Source organism: Simochromis diagramma, unplaced genomic scaffold (genome assembly GCF_900408965.1).
Source record: "Simochromis diagramma unplaced genomic scaffold, fSimDia1.1 OVJJ01000321.1, whole genome shotgun sequence".
In the NCBI taxonomy this organism is placed as follows: Eukaryota; Metazoa; Chordata; class Actinopteri; order Cichliformes; family Cichlidae; genus Simochromis; species Simochromis diagramma.
Window position 1 is genome coordinate 6167648 of NW_024386772.1, and position 18813 is coordinate 6186460.

The following is an 18813-nucleotide window of genomic DNA, read 5'->3' on the forward strand; positions in this document are numbered from 1 at the left end:
GCATCCAGCAAAGCAAAACAAACAAACTCAGATGTAATAATCATGGCTACTTGTTTTTACTTTTAAAGTTAGCAGTCAGTTAAATGTACATTATCAAAAAAGGCCCAACTTTTTTTCCCCCCCAACTTCTCCTCAATCCCCAGATAACATACAAAAAAAAAAAAAAAAAAGACAAACCAGGACATTATAAAGCTGCACATTTTGTACCAGATACAATAATAAAATACGCAATGCTACATTAAGTGGTTAAAAATACAAAGGGGAAAAGTATATTGATTTTTTTAAAACATCTTTAAAGAATATACAATGTTATTTTTCCTTAACTACCCAAGAAATTTAGTAGAAAGTGCATTCTATATAACAAAGAAAGGAGGAGGAGAATCATTCTGCAAACCGAGAAAACAAGACATGACACAGAAAAGGGGGAAAACTCCATGAACAGATAAAAACAAAGAAGTGCGTGGAGGGGCTAGTGTAAAGTCGCCAAAGCAGGAGGAACATCCCTTTCACGTTAAAGGGAGCCCATACTGGAGAAAACAAAAGTGTATTTCAATGATTTGATCAGACACTGAAAGAAAATGTTCTTTATTTTGCCATGGTCTAATTCACACTACCCACCTCCACCTGGGATTCTCCTCCTTTCCTTGCCTAAAAAACATCCACTCAAAGTAATCACCTCCATCTCCGCCCTTTCCCGTGCAGCCACAACTGCTCTCTGTTCCACAATGCATTGTCAGTCCCACCCCTCCCTCCCTTCCCTGCGCCTCACCCACGCAGCAGTAAAGTGCAGAGAATACACACAAGTGAAAAGGCTTTAAAAAAATAAAAAAAAAATAAAAAAAAAGACAAAAATCCATACTGCAAAATGCTGAATCACAGCAGTGAACCAGAGGGGACAGGATGATAAGCAAATAATGCAGCAGTATTAAGACCCACAGAAATGGCAGGATAATTGCAGGTCTCAAATCCAAAAAGAGACTAAACAATGGAGCTTAACCACTTCAGACTGAACACCATTAGAATGACACAAAGAGGGTCGTGGTAGATTTACTGCTATTGTTCAGGTCAGGTATCCCAAAATAGGCGTACATTGGGGCACACTGTGTAAAAGCAGCTTTTGGTACAAGAGCACTGGGGACAATCAGACAGACACAGACTGCATGCACTCATACACACTTGCACACAGACACACTCTAAACACACGATCAGACTGGATGAAGGGGAAAACCAAGCAATCCCAAATTCATTCCAACGCAAGCCAACCTTTTTCTTCTTTTACACAAGTAACATTCACACTGTTGGCTATTACATTAATAAATGTAATTTCTTTAGCTGATTTGATCAAACATATGCTTATCTATACAAGAATTCCAAGTATTAGAAGTTGTATGACCACTGCTTATCCTGTCATTTCCTATCATGTGCTAATAACAGTATATCTACATGACAGAAGCATTCATTAGCTTAAAACTGAGCAGAAGACATTAAAATTAAATAATAATAAAAATAAAAAACAAAACAAAACAAAAAACAAAAACATACAAATGAGTTATCGGCCATCATTCTGCGTAGGCAACATTCAGCAACTTTAGACATGCATTTGCCTGTGTGGATCAAAGTATGTCAGTACGATCAAAGTACAAAAGAAAATAAAAAAGTAACGCCACCCCACACCAAACCGTGGAATATAGGCTGAGAGGAATATGCATAATTTCCCATTAAGAACTTTGATGAGTAAAGGTCCCAGTTGTGTATACTGTGTGTGTGTCAAATGACCTTTAACATGATAACCCGTATCATCGACAGCAGCGAAGGGAGGTGGGATATATCCTGATGGGGCCACGTGGTTGGCCCCTCACAGTGGCAGTACTCGACAGTCATCCGTTATCTAAAAGCTTCTGTTGGCCAACAGTATTGAAAGCTGAGGCAGCACTGATTAAAGTAAATAAATCAGTGACCATGTGGTCTTTTGTGTGTATGCGTGTGCTTGAAAAAGTGTGAGGAGTGAGTGTGTGCGCGCCTAGGCAATGTCCTGCATAACTAGAGTTGTCTTGATCGCAAAATATCTAGTCAAACCTTGGATGCGCAGTAGAAAAGCTCAACTGGCAAGACATGTTCTGTATGACACAATACAATGCTATTATGTAGTTCATACTTCTGAAAATTAAGAAAAAAAGCAAAAACAAAAGAAACATTTCATGTACTGGAATGGAAAGCACCATTTTATCATGTAATGAATCTCAGACTAAGTCCAGATTCAATTAACCACTTACAAAATCTTTTGACCAAATGTCCTTTTACAAAGTTCCTCCCCCCTTCCTTACTGTAACCTATGGCACTGCATCTTGCACAACTTCTGTTGCCCCTCTGACAGAAAGGCCAGGACTTGACCTTAAGACAGAGAAAGGCTCAGGTAGAACCAGTTACAACATTCATTAAACGTTTCTGTGGGGCCCCAAGGCTCTGCAGTACAACTAGGAGGACAGGTGCAGTATTGCTATGGGGAGGACCTGCACAGAAAGCTCAAGCCCTGACCAATGTGCAACCTTATGGTCAAGTTGACATAAGGAGAAATCAGTGACACTGATCTTTTGATCAGTGAAGCCCAGGTAATACATGAGACGACTTCCATCAGCAGCTTTTGATGAAAATAATGTACAGACTGAGAACTTGCACTAAAATTGTTTTCTGTAGAGGAAATTGTTGAAGAAAATATTTGTCAGTTGAGCAGGATATTAAAGTAGAGGTGTTACATGATGTGTACACTGAGGGTACATAAGTCTGTATCTTCAGAACACACAGGGGTGTGTAAAGTTTAGTTTGAGTTACATGAATCTGTTCGACAGGAGCACCTTTGCTTTATGTCCACACAGAAAGAGCTTCAACCACATTTTTCATGATCCATCTCATCCTTTTCTAATAGGAAAAAGATAAGTACTCATAACAGTTAGCACAACTGTGTAATGCGTTGTGTTTTACTTGCACTATATACACAAATGTTTTAAACAAAAGCACGTAATTACAGTGCTGTTTATTGGGCTCTGAGCAATTATAAAACACACATTTGATTTCAGTGCCTGAAGTCTCCTGTGTAGACACATACTGAGTAATGGTGCTGGTCACGCTACGCCTTCTCTGTAGACATGGCTTTGGGGGCCTTGAAACTAAAAAACTGAGGCAGGACTATGAGAAGACGTGGAACAAGGCGCGGTTTGGTGCTGGCCTACAGACCAGCAGCACAGTTCAGTGGTGCTGCGGGGCTCCGGGGCCCTTATCGGGAGGGGCCATGTGGTGCAGGTAGCTGCTGTCTTCGTGCCCACAGTGGTTTAGGGGCTCACTCTTAAAAAGAGCTGGAGGTGGGGGGAGGTGGGAGACAGGGGGCACTGCTAGGTGGTGGTGGGGGTGAGGTTGGGCATGTTGGGGTGTGCTTGAGAGGTGCTGCTGGGTTGATGAGGGGTGGGGATGATGGTGAGAGGGCGCTGAGTGGAGTGGCACATGGGAAAATGTGTGCCCCACAGTGCCTTGAGGAGGAATAGACCCTCCTGTTGGGTTGAGGCCCATGGTTGCTGAGGTGGTGGCCAGGGTGGCAGTTGAGGGCCCAGGGCCAGAGGTTGAGGAAGATGAGGAGAAGGTGTTGGAAAAGATCCGGACAGGCACAGGTGGGCCGCTAGTCTGCAGAACAACGGGGCTGGTGACCCGGAAACACTTCTCTTTGTGTGCTTTGAGCATGTTGGAGAAGCGGAAGCGTTGGCCGCACACCTCGCAGGGATAGGGCTTCTCGCCTGTGTGGGTGCGGCGGTGGCGTTTCATGTTGGGTCGGCTGGTGAAGCTCTTCCCACAGATCTCACAAATGAAAGGCTTCTCCCCTGCATAGATTCATAAAAAAACAACAACACTGAATGAGAGAGAAAAAAAAAAAAAGAACAGTTTCTACCAATTAACAAGAAGAATTGAGCACAGGGGGAAAGATGCATTACAATAAAATCATTCGGTGTCAAAAGTGAGGGTTAGAAAGTGTTAAATATTCAACAAAGTTAACTGTCCTCCCCCCCTCCCCTTTAACCATTTCCCTCTGCAGAGAGCAACAGTTCTCTTTTAAATATGTAAATACGTTTTTTGCTGTCAACCCACCCACTCCGCAGGAAGCTATTACAATTCACACTTTGAGCAGAGGAGATGTGAAAGTGAACAACAGCAGCTCCGTTGGATTGTCGCTCTCATTAACCTCCCTCCATGGAGCCACTGAATGTGCCTGCTACCACCCACACAGCCATCTATTAACAGGCTGCTGAAGGGCTCTCTAAATGCCTTATTCTTGCATGTTATGTGTGAAGCTCCTCCACACTAAATGAATATCAAAAGGTGACAGTTAATGTGCTAGTCTTCTGTAACTGTTACCTTACATTCACTCATGAGAATTCACATGGAAAAAAAAAAAAATCTGTATGCAGTGAACCAAACTTTGGGTGTTGAAAGTGTATGCTTCCTATTACAGAGCATGACTGGGTGTGTCTCCTCCTGGATGAGGTTAAATTGGTTGGTAGCAGCAGGGAGAGGAGAGGGTAGCATAATTACACATCACAAATAGAACTGTGAGAGCCTATGGAGTGCAGTGTGTCCACCCACGACAGGCACGGCTGGTGAAAAACAGTGAAGGACATACAAGCATCACTGCTTAGCAGTGGTCTTAGAAATAGCAATGCAGCAGAGACAGAAAATCAAAGGGGTGTAATACAGCATGTGTTTGGGTAGTCATTATAAGCCACAGTATATGCAAGGCTCCTCTTTGATGTGAACATCCCTCTCATTAAAAATTCTGGGCAAAGTCTCCTGCTCTTACCACTATAATGTTCCTGTTGGCAACTCCCCATCTGATTCTTTTTTTAGGATGAGTATGGTGACTGGGTGGCTGGTAAAGCAGGCCAATGAAGGATGGTAAATGTTTGATAAACTTTAGATTTATAAAGTAAAATAAATCTATAGTCATTTGAGAGACTTTTGTTATATTTCAGTAAGAGTACAAAGTGCTGTAACCGTCAAGCAAAGGACAAAAAAGATTTAGGAAACAACTGGTCTGTATGAAATGTAATTTTCCCCCGTCAACAGCTGGGCCAACTTGGTCTTTGTAATTTGCTTCTGCACGACTGCATTTAAATAGAAACTGGGAGGAAACTATGCAAACATGGAAAACAGAAGGGCAAGACATTTGTCGACTAAAGTAGCAAGTATCTGCTGAGTAGTCATTTCTTTGTTTTAGTTGACTGCAGAAAAAGAAATGTAAATTTAAAAAAAACAAACAAACAAAAAAACGGAGTTTTATTTTTATATAGACTATGATCAATGCCAAAAAAAATAAAAAATACTGTTTACATATATCAGACTTGAGGGTTGTGTGTAACCAGTTAGTGACATTATTTACTGAAGAATCCACAGTGGAGACATTACATTATTTGAAACTGGAATCTCCTGCTGTGGAGAAACTACAACTAGGGTACTATATTTGAGTGCAGCCTTGTTCAGTTTCTACAAACAAAGTGATGAGTTTTCTATAAAGCTTCCTGATTTCATAGAAATGCCTCACCACTTAAAAAGGGCTCTGAAACTAGAATTGGTTTCCTGCATCACAAAGGACACTGGCCTGATTGGCATGTGTGATTTTCCCAGAACACTTATGGAACTTAAAAGACCCACACTTGTTTCTCACCTGTGTGTGTCTTCATGTGCTCATCAAAGTACTGTTTCATGTTGAAGTCTTTGCCACACCACTGGCACATGAACTGCTTGTGTCCGATGTGAATGCTCATGTGGGAGCGCAGCTGGTACTTGTACTGGAACCGTTCGTCACAGTTCTACAGCAGAAACAACAGATGCGTTCAGATAACATGTCCACACACACACACACACACACACACACACGCTGACACACAGTAATTGACAATCTGATTTAGATAAAACATTTATCATGCGCTACTCTTTCTGCATTTTCTAATGTGAAAATAGTTTAGAAGTGAAATGTTTATTTTGACAACCGTAACCCAAGTAAATCAGTAAGGGTTTAAGACAGAACCGTAACATTGTTCAATCATAAAGCAGCTTTTGATGTGACAAAAGCTGCTTCAGCTCTGACAATAAATCACTTATTGCTTTTGGCTGCTTCCTTGTTTTGTCCCAAATGATAATTTTGTGAAAATGTCAATGTTATTATTTAACATTTTCATAACTGTTGTTGTTGTTAAATATAACTGTTGTGTGGCATTATTTAGAGTTATATGTACACTGCTGTGTAGGGACTGTTTTATGACACATCATGCTTAAGAAACGCAGTTAGTTCCACAATCCAGCACCACTGCTCAGGTTTTGGTGCATGGAGCAACACTGTATTTGCAATCTTTTTTTTTTCCTGGTCAGGGTTTTCTTGAAGTGAAGTATTCATAATCTTAATGTGGCACCACCTGACCAAATAAATGTCAGTAAGGGAAGAAAAGAAAGAAAAAGAAACACCGTTTCTATAAACAGCCTATATACACTTATTAAGGATATAGTTGAATATTTGATGACGACCTCAAACATCTGATTAGAGTAACTCCACCTCCATACATAGTTCTGGTTTGACCCCCATTTAAATAGTTGGGGAATGTAAAGGTCTTCGGCTGAAGTAAAACACCGTTTCAACTGTACCCAACCCAGCTGAACAGGAAAAACAAAACAACCATCATGTCACACAACATAACAAAACGCTTCTCTCACACACGTCACATGCATACATTGAACATTTATTCCTTCAGCTATTTAACGCTTCAGTTAACTCATTCACTGCCATTGACGTCTATAGCCGTCAATTGCAGTGAATGAGTCAATGGGTTTAACTCATTCACTGCCAATGGCTGGCAGTGAATGAGTTAATAGGTGAACTGTGTTCCTGCGTGGTTTTCTAATATTTGACATGGTCTGGCTTCAGCTCCTCTGTAGAACATTGTCCACTGAATGCAAAACACACAGTGCACAGTCAACATCTGGAAGACACTGACTATTTTAGGTTATTCACAAACCACAGGACACAGATGTCTCCCCGCTGAAACTTACTGGTGTAAGTCTGCTTTTACAGCACACAAAAAAAATTCTGTCACTCCATTCAAGTGATCAAACTAGTTTAAAACATATAATTGAATTAAAATAAATAAAATCAACAGTAAAATTCACACCAAAAATAAATAGGAAGGGGGGGTGGTGAAATTTAAATTTTGCTTATATAAAAATTTCTAAAGCCACTGCACTTTCATCCTTATATAATTTTATTTGTTCAAGGGTATTTGAAGACAGTATGTAAATTAAACCATGCCTGCTGAAAAGGAAGCGAGTAACCACTATTATATGCCCTCCATGTTATGTAAATGATCTTTAACGCAAATATTTCAACTGCAACAAAACCCTGTGAAATTGTAAAAATAAAATGGCCTGTATAGCGCTTTTCTAGTCCCTAATGACCCCAAAGCGCTTTACACAACCTGTCATCCACCCATTCACACACACATTCACACACTGGTGATGGCAAGCTACATTGTAGCCACAGCCACCCTGGGGCGCACTGACAGAGGCAGGGCTGCTGGACACTGGCACCACCGGGCCCTCTGACGCCACCAGTAGGCAACGGGTGAAGTGTCTTGCCCAAGGACACAACGACCGAGGAGCCGGGGCTCGAACCGGCAACCTTCCGATTACAAGGCGAACTCCCAACTCTTGAGCCACGATCGCCCCGATGTGATTTAAATGTTTTTTTTCTTCATAACAAGTAGGAACTCAAAGAAGGCCAGCCAACGAAATCTGTGCCTAAGGTACATAAATCCTCTAGATACATGGATTAGCAATAATCTATTTCCTCTTAAGTTTTACCACAGTTTTAAACTTTAGTTGTGGTGGGGACTGGGACACAAAAGCACTGGATTAAGTGAATAAATAAGTCAATGAGCAAATAATACCCTTTAAGTTTTATGTGCTACAAATAAATAACTTAGAACTGCTGCATCCAAGTCTCTTATTATGCAGATGAACTGCTGGTCTACCATCTGCAGCCATACTCCTCTGAGGCCTCCATGAGTTTTGTATAGTGGCACATGAACCTGTTCTCCACCCTAAACAGGTTCTGGTTGCAACAGCCCTTCAGCTCACAGGATCTCCAGAGTGGGAGGAGGACAACAGCCATAAGCTCTAGTCCACAACAGGAGACTGGAGGAAAACAGGAGATGGAAAAGCCCAGACTAGGTGCTTAGCACACCCTGAAGTTTATATATATATAGGTCAAAGGATTGTCCACAAGTAAACGGACTGTGGATGCATTGTTCTCTCAAACAAACAAAAAATAATAACACCCAAATATACTTGGATGGTTTATGTAGGGGAAATACTGATTCGGTCACCGTTTGAAGTCTATTGTTAGACATCTTACCTCACAACGAAAGGGCTTCTCTCCAGAGTGCTGGAGTGAGTGAACTTTCAAAGACATACTGCGCTTAAATGACTTCCCACACGTTTCACAGGTGAATGGCATGTCCTTCGTATGAGCTGGATTTAAGAGAAAAAAAATGCAAGTGAGATGGCTAAATCATAACAAACTAATCAAATTAAAGTTTTAACTAAATTGGTATTGCTTGAATAAATGCTATGATGAGACATGATCATACAAAAGAATTTACATTTCACAATATTTAAAAAAGAAAAGGCAGCATGTTGTCACTAAAGACACTATGCTGAGTATCTATAAGAAAAAAAAATGGATCTTGTACAGGTGATATTATTTAATTGAAAGCCATGTGGTGTCTCACACTTCTAGATATCACAGTAACAGACAGCAGCCGCAACTTACCAACCATGTGCTTTCGGACGTGAGCCATAGTGTAGAATTTTTTCTCACAGATTTCACATGAGAACTTCTTTTCTGCATAGCCATGCACAATTTTGATGTGCTCATGCAATGACCAGAGCTTCTTAAAAGACTTGCTGCAGGAAACACACTGAAGAACAACAACAACAAAAATGTATAAAAAGAAGACAAAAAAAATATTAATATTAGGCATTTTGTTTTGATCAGCATGAATTCTTTTATTATACTCCAGCGCCCTCTGCTGGGCAAAAAAAGTCAAAGTCAGCAAGGGTTTATCTTGCTGAAATCCCTCTAAATCCTACCATCAAAGTAAAAACGGAAGCGGCCAAATCATCATAACTAAATCATTACTCTTGATTTAAAAAACAAAAAAACTTCAATAGTAATACTTCCTTCTTAAATCATATCGAACATAATGCAACCCGATCAAAAGACCATTTTAATTTCAAAGTATAAATCAGTGGTACTTGGACGGTTGCAGACATGTCCAAGTACTATACATTGATGTTTGGCCATGACCAAACATCAAACTGGGCGTTGCAGTAGTTTCTGTCTAGCATGAGTTTTATGGTTAGGCTGTTGTCTCCCTAAAATAAAATATCTTGCAGCGTGACAAGATAACAACCAGATGAACTGTGAAAAAGTATCCACACAAACAAAGTGGCCAAAAAAACAAACAAAAAAAAAAACCAAAAAAACAAATAGTTTCTTCCAGCTGCCTTTTAGCATGTGATTGCCAAGATATCATGTGAATCTTTTCCAACAACGTGTTCCTTTTTTCCATGTTAACAAAATCAATCAATTAATAAAATGAAACACTGTGGAACCAGTTGTGTGCACATACTCTTACATCTCACCCTGGAGCTCTTTCACAGCTGCCACCGGTACTGCTGGTAGCATCACAAGTGTGTTTATATACAGATGTTCATGTTTTAAAGTCAGCCTACTCAAAAAAGATCCATATTTTGCCCTAGTACAAATGGTTGTATAGACATGTTTAAAAGATTGCCAATTTCCCTTTGTTTTATATTGTAATATAACTACTGTTCTCTTTGGTTATCAGAAAAGCTGACAGAAAACATGAAAGTGGAAAAACTGAACTTCATAATTCAGAGCCTTTTAAATTAGATTGTTAGTACACATGCACAGAAATTACTCATTTTGAGAGTTGCTTCAAGGGGATAAAATAAGGGGAAAAAACAAACAAAAAAGAAACAGAAAAAAAGAAACAGTTGCACAATTACACATATTATATCTCCATGACGTGAGAACAGGTTTCTTTATACCCTGTAACTGTTTCAAACTGTTTCGGGTGGCTCAGAGGAAGCTGCTCAAATAACATTTTCTTTAAACTGCAGATGCAAATCAAGCAGAACAAACCAAGGGCTAAATAAAGCTGCTAAAAACAGCTGTATAACCCTTGGGGATTCAGATGCTGAGTCGCCTTTTTCAATTTTAGAGAAGTAAAACCACAATGCACCTTCTTTCACTGAAATATTTTTGATAATAGATGGCTGATCTAAATAACGTCAGTTTCAGATGTCCTGTATCTAAAATATTGCTTAAGCATTACCAGTAATGCACACATGACTTTTCAAACAAAATACAATTAGTATTTTTAGGTTGCATATTTGACAGAAATCTTCTGTGCTATTTTACCCCAAACCATGACAATGTTGTTATCAATAGCTTATGAAGTAAATTCAACACAAACTCCTACAGCTGTATTGTTGTGGTGGCTGAAAACAATATGGCCCTCAAAACATGGAGCTAGCACACAATCTAAACATAAATTACACAGGAAATGCATAGACCGAGCTCAGATTTCCCGTCATTTCTTCAAAGCACACTGCAGCTTAAGTTATGTTTCAGGAGATAAAATGTTATGGCATTTTTTGTGTGCTTTTACTTTCATGGTAATAACTTCTAATTACCATTGTCTAGGTAGAATTTTTATATAGCAGTCCATGATAACTTTAGACGTTTTTCAAAACTTAATGAATATCAAAAGAAGAAAGAAAGCTACAGAAATACTGCAGAATTTCAAGGTTAATATCATGGCTAATGTGACAAGTCGAACACTTCTGGAATTCAGGAATATCTAATTCAGCTAAATTAAATTTCTTGCTATATGTGCTTTTTACTGACCTTTCTGCATATTTCATAACTGATATCCGTTTTAATTAGTGAGTGATGAATGTTGTATAATGGCTGCATAAAATCACTAGCATGAAGCACCTTGAAAGCTGCATCCCCCGTGAAATGACTGTTGGCCACCTTAGTTTAAAAAGCCACACTCTTCTCCTGTGAGCTAACAGCTGAAAACCCACTTTCAGTTCTCAGCTGCCACTACATTCAAACTGCCACATAAATGAGCTGAGAGAGCTCCGAGTCTGCTGCTGCTAGCAAGTTACTGAAACTTTTAGCAATCACTGTTTTCTCTTTGAAAATTGAACTTTTTAAAAGTGTCAAATGTTGCCTTTAGATTTTCTAACAAAATAAATGCCAACATCAACCAAGAGGGTATCATAGTCATCAGGTAACAAGTTTGGTCACATTAAAAAGTTTTAAACAAAGTGATTGCTTTCACATACCACAATAACTCACTTTAAAGCCAAGTCATTTTTTGGTCATTACTTCCACTAAATGATTTACAGTTAATTCTGTAAAAAAACATAACTACATATCATTTGCCTTTTTTTCCCCCCTTTCTTGAACAAGCAGCCACCTTTAGTGGCAGAAAACTGCATCCTGACTTAATACTACAGTTACATTGGATGGGTGGATGGATGGACATATATATTTTTTCCCCTATTTTTTTTAAAAAATACATGACTACAAATTCTAATCAGTTAAATATGACTGATTTCAGTTCAAATGTAATTTAGAAATAAACTGAAACCTGCCAGAAATATACTTAAATATATGCTGAAAAATACAATATTATAATTACTAATACATAAGAATTTGTGTCCGCAGGTGTCAAAGAGGAGCCTGGGGTTGGAGCATCAGATAAGGCTGTAGTACAGGTGCACAAGTCTCATGGCTTAGAGGAAAGTCTTGTTCTAATTTATCTAAACATCTTTATACGTAAGAATATATTAAACCTCTTTCTCCAGAATAACATTTACAAGAGTAACTACACAAATATCAGATAAAGGTTTGGATTACCTGAATGTTCTTCTCACAATCAGTCTGCTGGTGCAAGGCTAGCTCACTCTCCAAGACAAACTTCTTGCCGCACTTGTCACAGATCTGCATTCGTCTGTGTGTAACATTCATGTGCTTCTCCAGGTACCAGCGTGTGTTGAATACTCGAGGACATTTTTCACATGCCAGCATCTCCTTCTCCTCCACCTCTGCTTTCCCTCCTGATGGTACAGTAGGAGAAGAGGAGGGAGCTGACCTAGCTGACCTGCCTTTGCTCTTTGGAGGCTCTGTGCGTTTCCGTCGCCCTCTGGTGGTCATTCCAGCAGGGGTAGCACCCAGAGCTGTTCGCAGACTTTTCCTCCGTGGCTGGCTGGAAGCTGCTGCACTACTAGACCCTCTACGGGTTCTCTTTGACCGCGTTCTTTGACTTTCAACTTCATCTTCCTCCTCATCTTCCTCCTCATCCTCCTCAGGGCTCTCATCTTCTTCCTCCTCCTCCTCCTCCTCTTCATCGTCGTCATCATCACTTCCAGCTCTTTCAGAGTCATCTACTGTGGTTCCAGTTTTATTGTCCCCTTTGGATACATGAAGTGTCTGGTTGTTCAGGTTGACCTCCACAATGATTTGCTCACGCTTGAAACTCTCCTCACCATCCTCACCCTCTTCTTCTTCCTCATCTTCATCATCATCATCATCTTCAGTATCATCAGAGGATCCATCATTGCCTGCCTGGGACCCCTGTGTCCCCACCTCCTGCCCAGCTCCCCCCTCTCTGAAATACTGCTGATGTTGGTGTTGACCAATGTTCTGATCTCCCATGGATGTCTTGGCTGCCATTTTATTGTCCACTAACACAGAATAAGGCTTGCCACCAACCTCCCTCTTATAAATCTTTCCCGTCAAGTCCAGGTCTGGGTTAGGAGAGTGAAAGTAGGACTGGGACACCGGTGCCCTGCGTCCTTCCTCCTGTGACATCCCGCCAAGACTAGGGATGGAAACCTCTTCCTTGAGGCTTTGACAGGATTTCATGAAGAGGGAGAAGGTATGGAGGGGTACAGTTAGTAGGGGCACAGGGCAACGGAAAAGAGTAACAGCGGTGGTAACTAGGTAGACTAGCCTACCTTACAAGGAGAGGCAGGGGACACCACACTAATCCCCCACCCTCCTTCTACTGAAAAGACAGGAAGGAGGGGATGAGGTGAGAGACAGTCAACCGGATTCAAAGAGAGCATCCATGGTGTCCAAGCAAAGAACTGCAGCTGTATAGACATACAATCAGTTCCAACTTTTGTACCATGTGCTTAAGAATCAGAAAGCAAAACCAAAGTCTTAACGTTGATTCTCAACATTTAAAATTATCCCCTCCAGTTGTTGAGCTGCAGGCTGCTGCCCTGCAGAGCGCCAGTCTTCAAACAGAGCAGGTAAAGATGAGCTGAATACCAAAAACGGAAATGCTGTAAGGACCTCTGCGTCTTGCTTGAACAGCCATTTGTTGTGCATTACCTATGAGATAAGACAAAGAAACAGAAGAATATAGATGAGAGTGTTCCGTGTGACCTGAAACTACAGCCATATTGTCAAGTTCTGAACAGTGAGTGCCACACTTGGCCACAAATGTTTCAGTGTTGTGTGTAGGAGTGGAAACCACAGCTTTCACACATGAATGCAAGTGAATTCAATTTCAACAAATGAGCAGTCTAAATATTTCTAAACCACAACTGAAACACCTCATTATAAAGCAGAGACAGTTTGCTTTATAGAGTGACACATCAACATTCATGCTTGCAATAAGGACATATTTAGATCAACTAAAGTGCAACAAGTCACAACTTCTTCTCAGTACTGAAAATATGTAACATCTCTTCTTAAAGACGATCTGATCGATGTCAATGCTAGAGCAGAAAACAGCCTGTTTGTTAAACAACATCGGTTGTCTATGCACAAACACAGATGCAATCACTGTAAACTACCTACAATCTGAAACTTGATAAATAAATTGGTACTCACTCAGTCCTAACTGTGTTCCAGTGGTGGTTAGAGACCATTTACAGAAATACTTCTCAGAAAGCAAAAGCCAGATTCAAGTCCTAAAGCACACTGATTAAACAACACAAGATCTTCTTCAACATCACACATGCACAAACCTCCCATTGACTGTTGGAGAGTATAGTGTAACCACAGCTTAGGAGCTTGTATTGCAAATACAACCACAGGAAACTGTATGTCAACCTTTCAGTGAAGCCGAAGTAGTGCACTTCTTGTAACAAACAGTATTATCACTGTGCTCATGCAAGTAACAGCTCAAAAAACATTGAATCAAAGAGTAATGTATTACTTATGTATGATGTTGGCTTTGGTGTAAATGTAATCCTGGAACTGACCCTGGATGACAGGTTGCTGACCTTGAACAACCCTACACCCTACAAACCATTTTGAGTGTGCACCAGGGCGGTTTGCTCGCTAGAAAACCTCCCCCCATGCAATAAACAAAAATTACATTTCCTTTCCAGGAGACAGCAAACATCCTCTCCTCAGAATCTTCACAAACATCTTATGCTTAAATTTCAAGAACTGACACACCACCGTCTACAAAGAAATCACAAACAGGCTAACAGGTACTTTCACATTCACACACACCCCCACTCCACCCATGAACTCTACTTTGTTCTGATGTTTAATTTATAGTCACCATTAGAAAAGAGTTTCTGTAAATGCCAGAAAAAGGAGCATTACTGTGCAAATAATGGGAAATGCAGCTGAAACGATGGGTCACACTTTGTAATTAAGGCATAAGCCTAATTAGTTTACCGTGATCAAATATTAATCATAATGAGTTCTCTGAGGCTTAACCAGATCATTATTTGTCAGTTAAACTGTTGGTGTAATTTGTGGTGTCTTACATTTACTACCACTGATTTAATCCTACCTGGCAACAGAAGCTGCACCTGCTGAAAATAATCTTGAATAAAACCAGATTAATTAAAAATAGGCTATGAAACTTTGGTGATCCAAACTTAATGTGAGCTAAAGCCATCTTATTTAACATTTTCTTTCTAATTCACTGGTCGTTTTCCCAAAGATTGTCTTTTCACCTCAAGACTAGGTGCGTATATCTGGTGAATTTGATCCTCTGTAGATAAGCATGTTGCAGTGAAGGCAGAGATAAGCTGAACTAAAGCAATTTTTAAGACAGAGATTAATCAGTTGGTTCTACCTCATTTTGCATGCAAAAAAGTAAGCCATTTATGTAGACTTTGGGTATGCACATATAAGGCACACCTGCCTTCCTGTGTAGGCTGACTCTGATCCTTTCTGAGAATTGGACAGGAGCTCTGAGAGCATTAAGACCACAAGGGGAGGGCAAGCTCGGCACTGACAGAGCAACTTAACTCACATGGTAGTCCTAGACACAAAGCCTAATAGATTATCCTGTGTCTAGATGACAGAGCAATATAAAATGCAAGAGAACCCCCACGCCTAAACATACAATTATGCTGGTTTACATTCTCGTTTGAAAAAAAGGCATGCTTGCACAACAACACAGCCAATTTATTACTATACCAATATAAAACTGATCAAAAAGACATTATTGCCGATCATTTTTAAAATAAAAATAAAAAAAGCACATATACGGTGTGGTTATACAACCTTGTTGAGTAAAACCCTTCTACTGCTTATCATTATCAACGATGAGTCATTTTGGGGTTTCACTCTCTGTGAAATAATGCAGTCCTTTGATGTGGGAATCAAGCAGAGCGCAGACTTCTCAATATCACGAGTAATTAGTTTACACATTCACCTTGTAGGATAGGGAGGTCAAACTTTTAGAAATGTAGATCGTTTTGCGACTGCCTATTGAAGCTTTAACAGCTTTCAAAGATGAACTTTGTACCCTGATGCAAAAAAAAGAAAAAGAGCATCAATGAATGTCTGGATTACTGAAATGACCTGTCAGCCAGAGAATTACTAATGCTCAGCAAAAGTTGCAGAGAAATCAAAGTTTTTTCAGCAATGGCCAATTCATAGCTGTCCTCAATCACGTTTCAGAGAAGCCAGAACTCATTTCATATGTAAGCCACAAAGCCAGTCACATACCGGATAGATGCTACTGTGGCTTAAGATATTTGTATGACACAGGATGGGAGTGTAACTGCAACGGCAGCATACAACACTTAAAACCCATCAGCATTAAATAGTACACATGCTGACAAGTACTTGGCTAAACTTTGACAGTTAAGCAGAGGAGACCTTTGAAGTCAAAATGTGTCACGTTTGCTTCGTACTATGCAGCAGTGCTACTCAAATCCATGCACCCTCTTGAGTCTAGACTTTAATGAGCTTTCCCTTTTGCAGCTTGTGGAGGACCTTGTGAAGGTTCACATTCCTGACTCTGTCCAAACTCATAAGACCTTAACCAGCTCACTGTGTGGTGCACTACAGGGGTGCTCCATGCCTCGGTAGGTATTTGGCCCTCAAACCCATAATCGAGGTCATAGAGCAGTACCTAGGGTTTTTGATATAGCACATATCATTTGAGGCACTACACGAAGTGGTCAAGGAATATGTCAGCTCCCATCTCTTCCACACCAGCTTTTTAGGAGACACTGCTGAGCTGTTTACTTCTGGGATATCTCTATTATGGATAAGGAAAGAAAACATGGTAGCCTTTAGCACTTACTTTGACACTGATTTAGACTGTGAAAACACACCGAAACGTGACTATAATAAAAAAGGGCTTCATATGCATCAAAACGAAGTAAATCACATGCGCATATGAATTTGTTTTCGTCGGGTTGGATGCAGCGTATTCAGCTACAAGACTTGCTGTTAACGCTGCAGTGTGTTTGAAGCAAAGAAAGGGTTAAAACAAAAAGGCAACATTGTACAACGAACAACAGTAACGTTGTGCAGGCCAGGCCAACTTAGGCTACTTAGCTAGCTAGCAGTAGTCCATAGGTACTAACCTGCACACACATGACAAGCTAACTTGGCTACATTAGCTCAAGGTGCAGCCATTAGATGTTTTAGTGCAGTTAAGGTCACTTCATTTGGATAACAGTCATACTAATACACAAGCACTACAATCTAAAGGCTGGTGTTTGCAGACAGGTAGTAGCTTCCAACAAAAGAGTAGTTTCACTTTTAAAAAAAAAAATCATAAACCGCCCAGGTTGGTGCTAGTTAGCTCAAAGCTAGCGTTAACGTCAATATTTAGCATTAACGTTACATTTAATTTCGATGCTGCACTCCGAAGGGAAAGTCTGACAGTTTTTGGACCCTCGTGAAGCTAAACGAAAAGCTGATGTCATGCTTTGTCATCAGTGTTTCTCTCTTGCTGTGGTGCAGTATGAAAAATGCCGCTTTCTCAACAAAACCCAGACTGCTCTACTGGTAAACCCACTCAACTCGACACTGTCATAAAGTCAGCGCTAGCCGGGCTCGCAGACTGCTCTCACCGTAGCTTCGGCCCCGCACTACCGGCGAACCACGGCTGCTGTTTCCGACAGCTGTCATGCGTGTCACACATGTAAGTGCTTAAAATCAACTAAAACAGCGATATTTTGTTGTCGGTTTGCTGGCTTACCTCCGTCAGGGCGACCTTCTTCTTGCGTTCGTGCAATCAGAGTTGCACAGATTCAGGGTTGCACACGCATTTCTCCCTCCCTCTCTCTCTCGCTCTCTTTTCATTCACGGATATGCATTTAGACGGGCCACTGCCACTGGTCTTTGTGTGCAAAATGTGGGCGCTTATTTGTTTATGTCCGCTATAGACTGCGGAGATATCTGCGCACCGGTGTCCTCAACCCCGCTACGTGGCCCGGCCAAGCTCTCGCGTGTACTACCGTCGTCCCGCGCTCATCCCAGGCATCCAGGCCGCTGTCTGGATGGGCGCGCGGCAGCTTGTCTGGTCTGGATTCTTTTCGTCTCCCCTCCAAAGCAGACAGGGCACGGCGCGCGCGCACGTGCTGAGCTTAAATCCTTGATTGATGAAATCATAATGAGAAGACCCCGATGGCCGTTTAATCCTCCCAGAGGAAAAATTCTAAAACTACAATAAATGCAATCAGTTTTTATCACAGACTCTTAAACTTTAATATCTTTTCTATTTTAATTCGGGGTTTTTTTTTGGTAACAGTTGTTTTAATTGACTCAAGCCCTCCAGTTTATTTCCATGAAGACTCTCGGGAAAATGACCGAACTGCATATTTCTGCGATATTAAAACATTTTTTTTTAAAAAAATGCATGGATGTATATAAAGAACACAGGAGAAAAAAAAAAGTGTCGAAACTATGTCTCATTCTAAAGAATCAAATTATCCTCATAGTTTACTTTTGTCGATACAAAATAAATCTTCCCTTTAATTAAAAAAAATAATAAAAATACTATTCCTTCCAGTTTGAAACACTTTTTTGGTATATAGTTTTTTCTTTTTTTAAAATGGTGTACCTTTTATTTTCTTAAAGCAAGACAAAATAAATGCCACCCCCCACCCCAGTGACAGTTATGCCTGTGTAAAACATCTCTGTGCCTTGGCCAAAAAGACTGACAATTGAGTGGCAGAAAGGCGATTTAATAACTCATTCTTTTCTGCAACACGGGGCTTAGATTTTTTTCCATACAAACTGAAGATAGCAAAGAAAAGAATCAAGTACCATCCTGTACCACTTGCTAAGCATATTCCAATTGATTCGGAGTAACATCAGTGCGACAAAGGTATCTGAAAGAAGGCGGCAGACATTTAAAAAAATAAAAATAAAATTCTCTAGTAAGCCTGAATGACTGA

General features: G+C 40.4%; 1 protein-coding gene across 3 annotated transcripts; it reads right to left on the minus strand.

Annotated features, from left to right (window-relative positions):
* Positions 1-34: 34 nt before the first annotated feature.
* On the minus strand, positions 35-18466 carry znf652 (zinc finger protein 652). Of its 3 annotated transcripts, none has more exons than XM_040045192.1 (6): positions 17613-18466; positions 12050-13531; positions 8861-9008; positions 8444-8559; positions 5705-5849; positions 35-3866 (listed from the first exon to the last, which is right to left on the minus strand). In XM_040045192.1, exons 2-6 carry the CDS (start codon positions 13055-13057, stop codon positions 3244-3246), a joined length of 2040 nt encoding a protein of 679 aa, XP_039901126.1. In that variant the 5' UTR covers positions 13058-13531; positions 17613-18466; the 3' UTR covers positions 35-3243. The 3 variants fall into 3 exon arrangements, with proteins under 3 accessions (XP_039901126.1, XP_039901138.1, XP_039901130.1); XM_040045204.1 differs by lacking the exon at positions 17613-18466 and adding an exon at positions 17485-17597; XM_040045196.1 differs by lacking the exon at positions 17613-18466 and adding an exon at positions 14036-17478.
* Between the last annotated feature and the right edge of the window lie 347 nt (positions 18467-18813).

Bases quoted from the DNA above. Each gene is read 5' to 3' on its own strand.
- znf652 (XM_040045192.1), bottom strand. From the start codon at position 13,057: ATGAAATCCTGTCAAAGCCTCAAGGAAGAGGTTTCCATCCCTAGTCTT. The intron at 9,009-12,049 runs GTAATCCAAACC...GTTGTTCTTCAG, and splicing joins ATTGTGAGAAGAACATTCAG to TGTGTTTCCTGCAGCAAGTC. The intron at 3,867-5,704 runs GTGAGAAACAAG...GAATCTATGCAG, and splicing joins GCACATGAAGACACACACAG to GGGAGAAGCCTTTCATTTGT.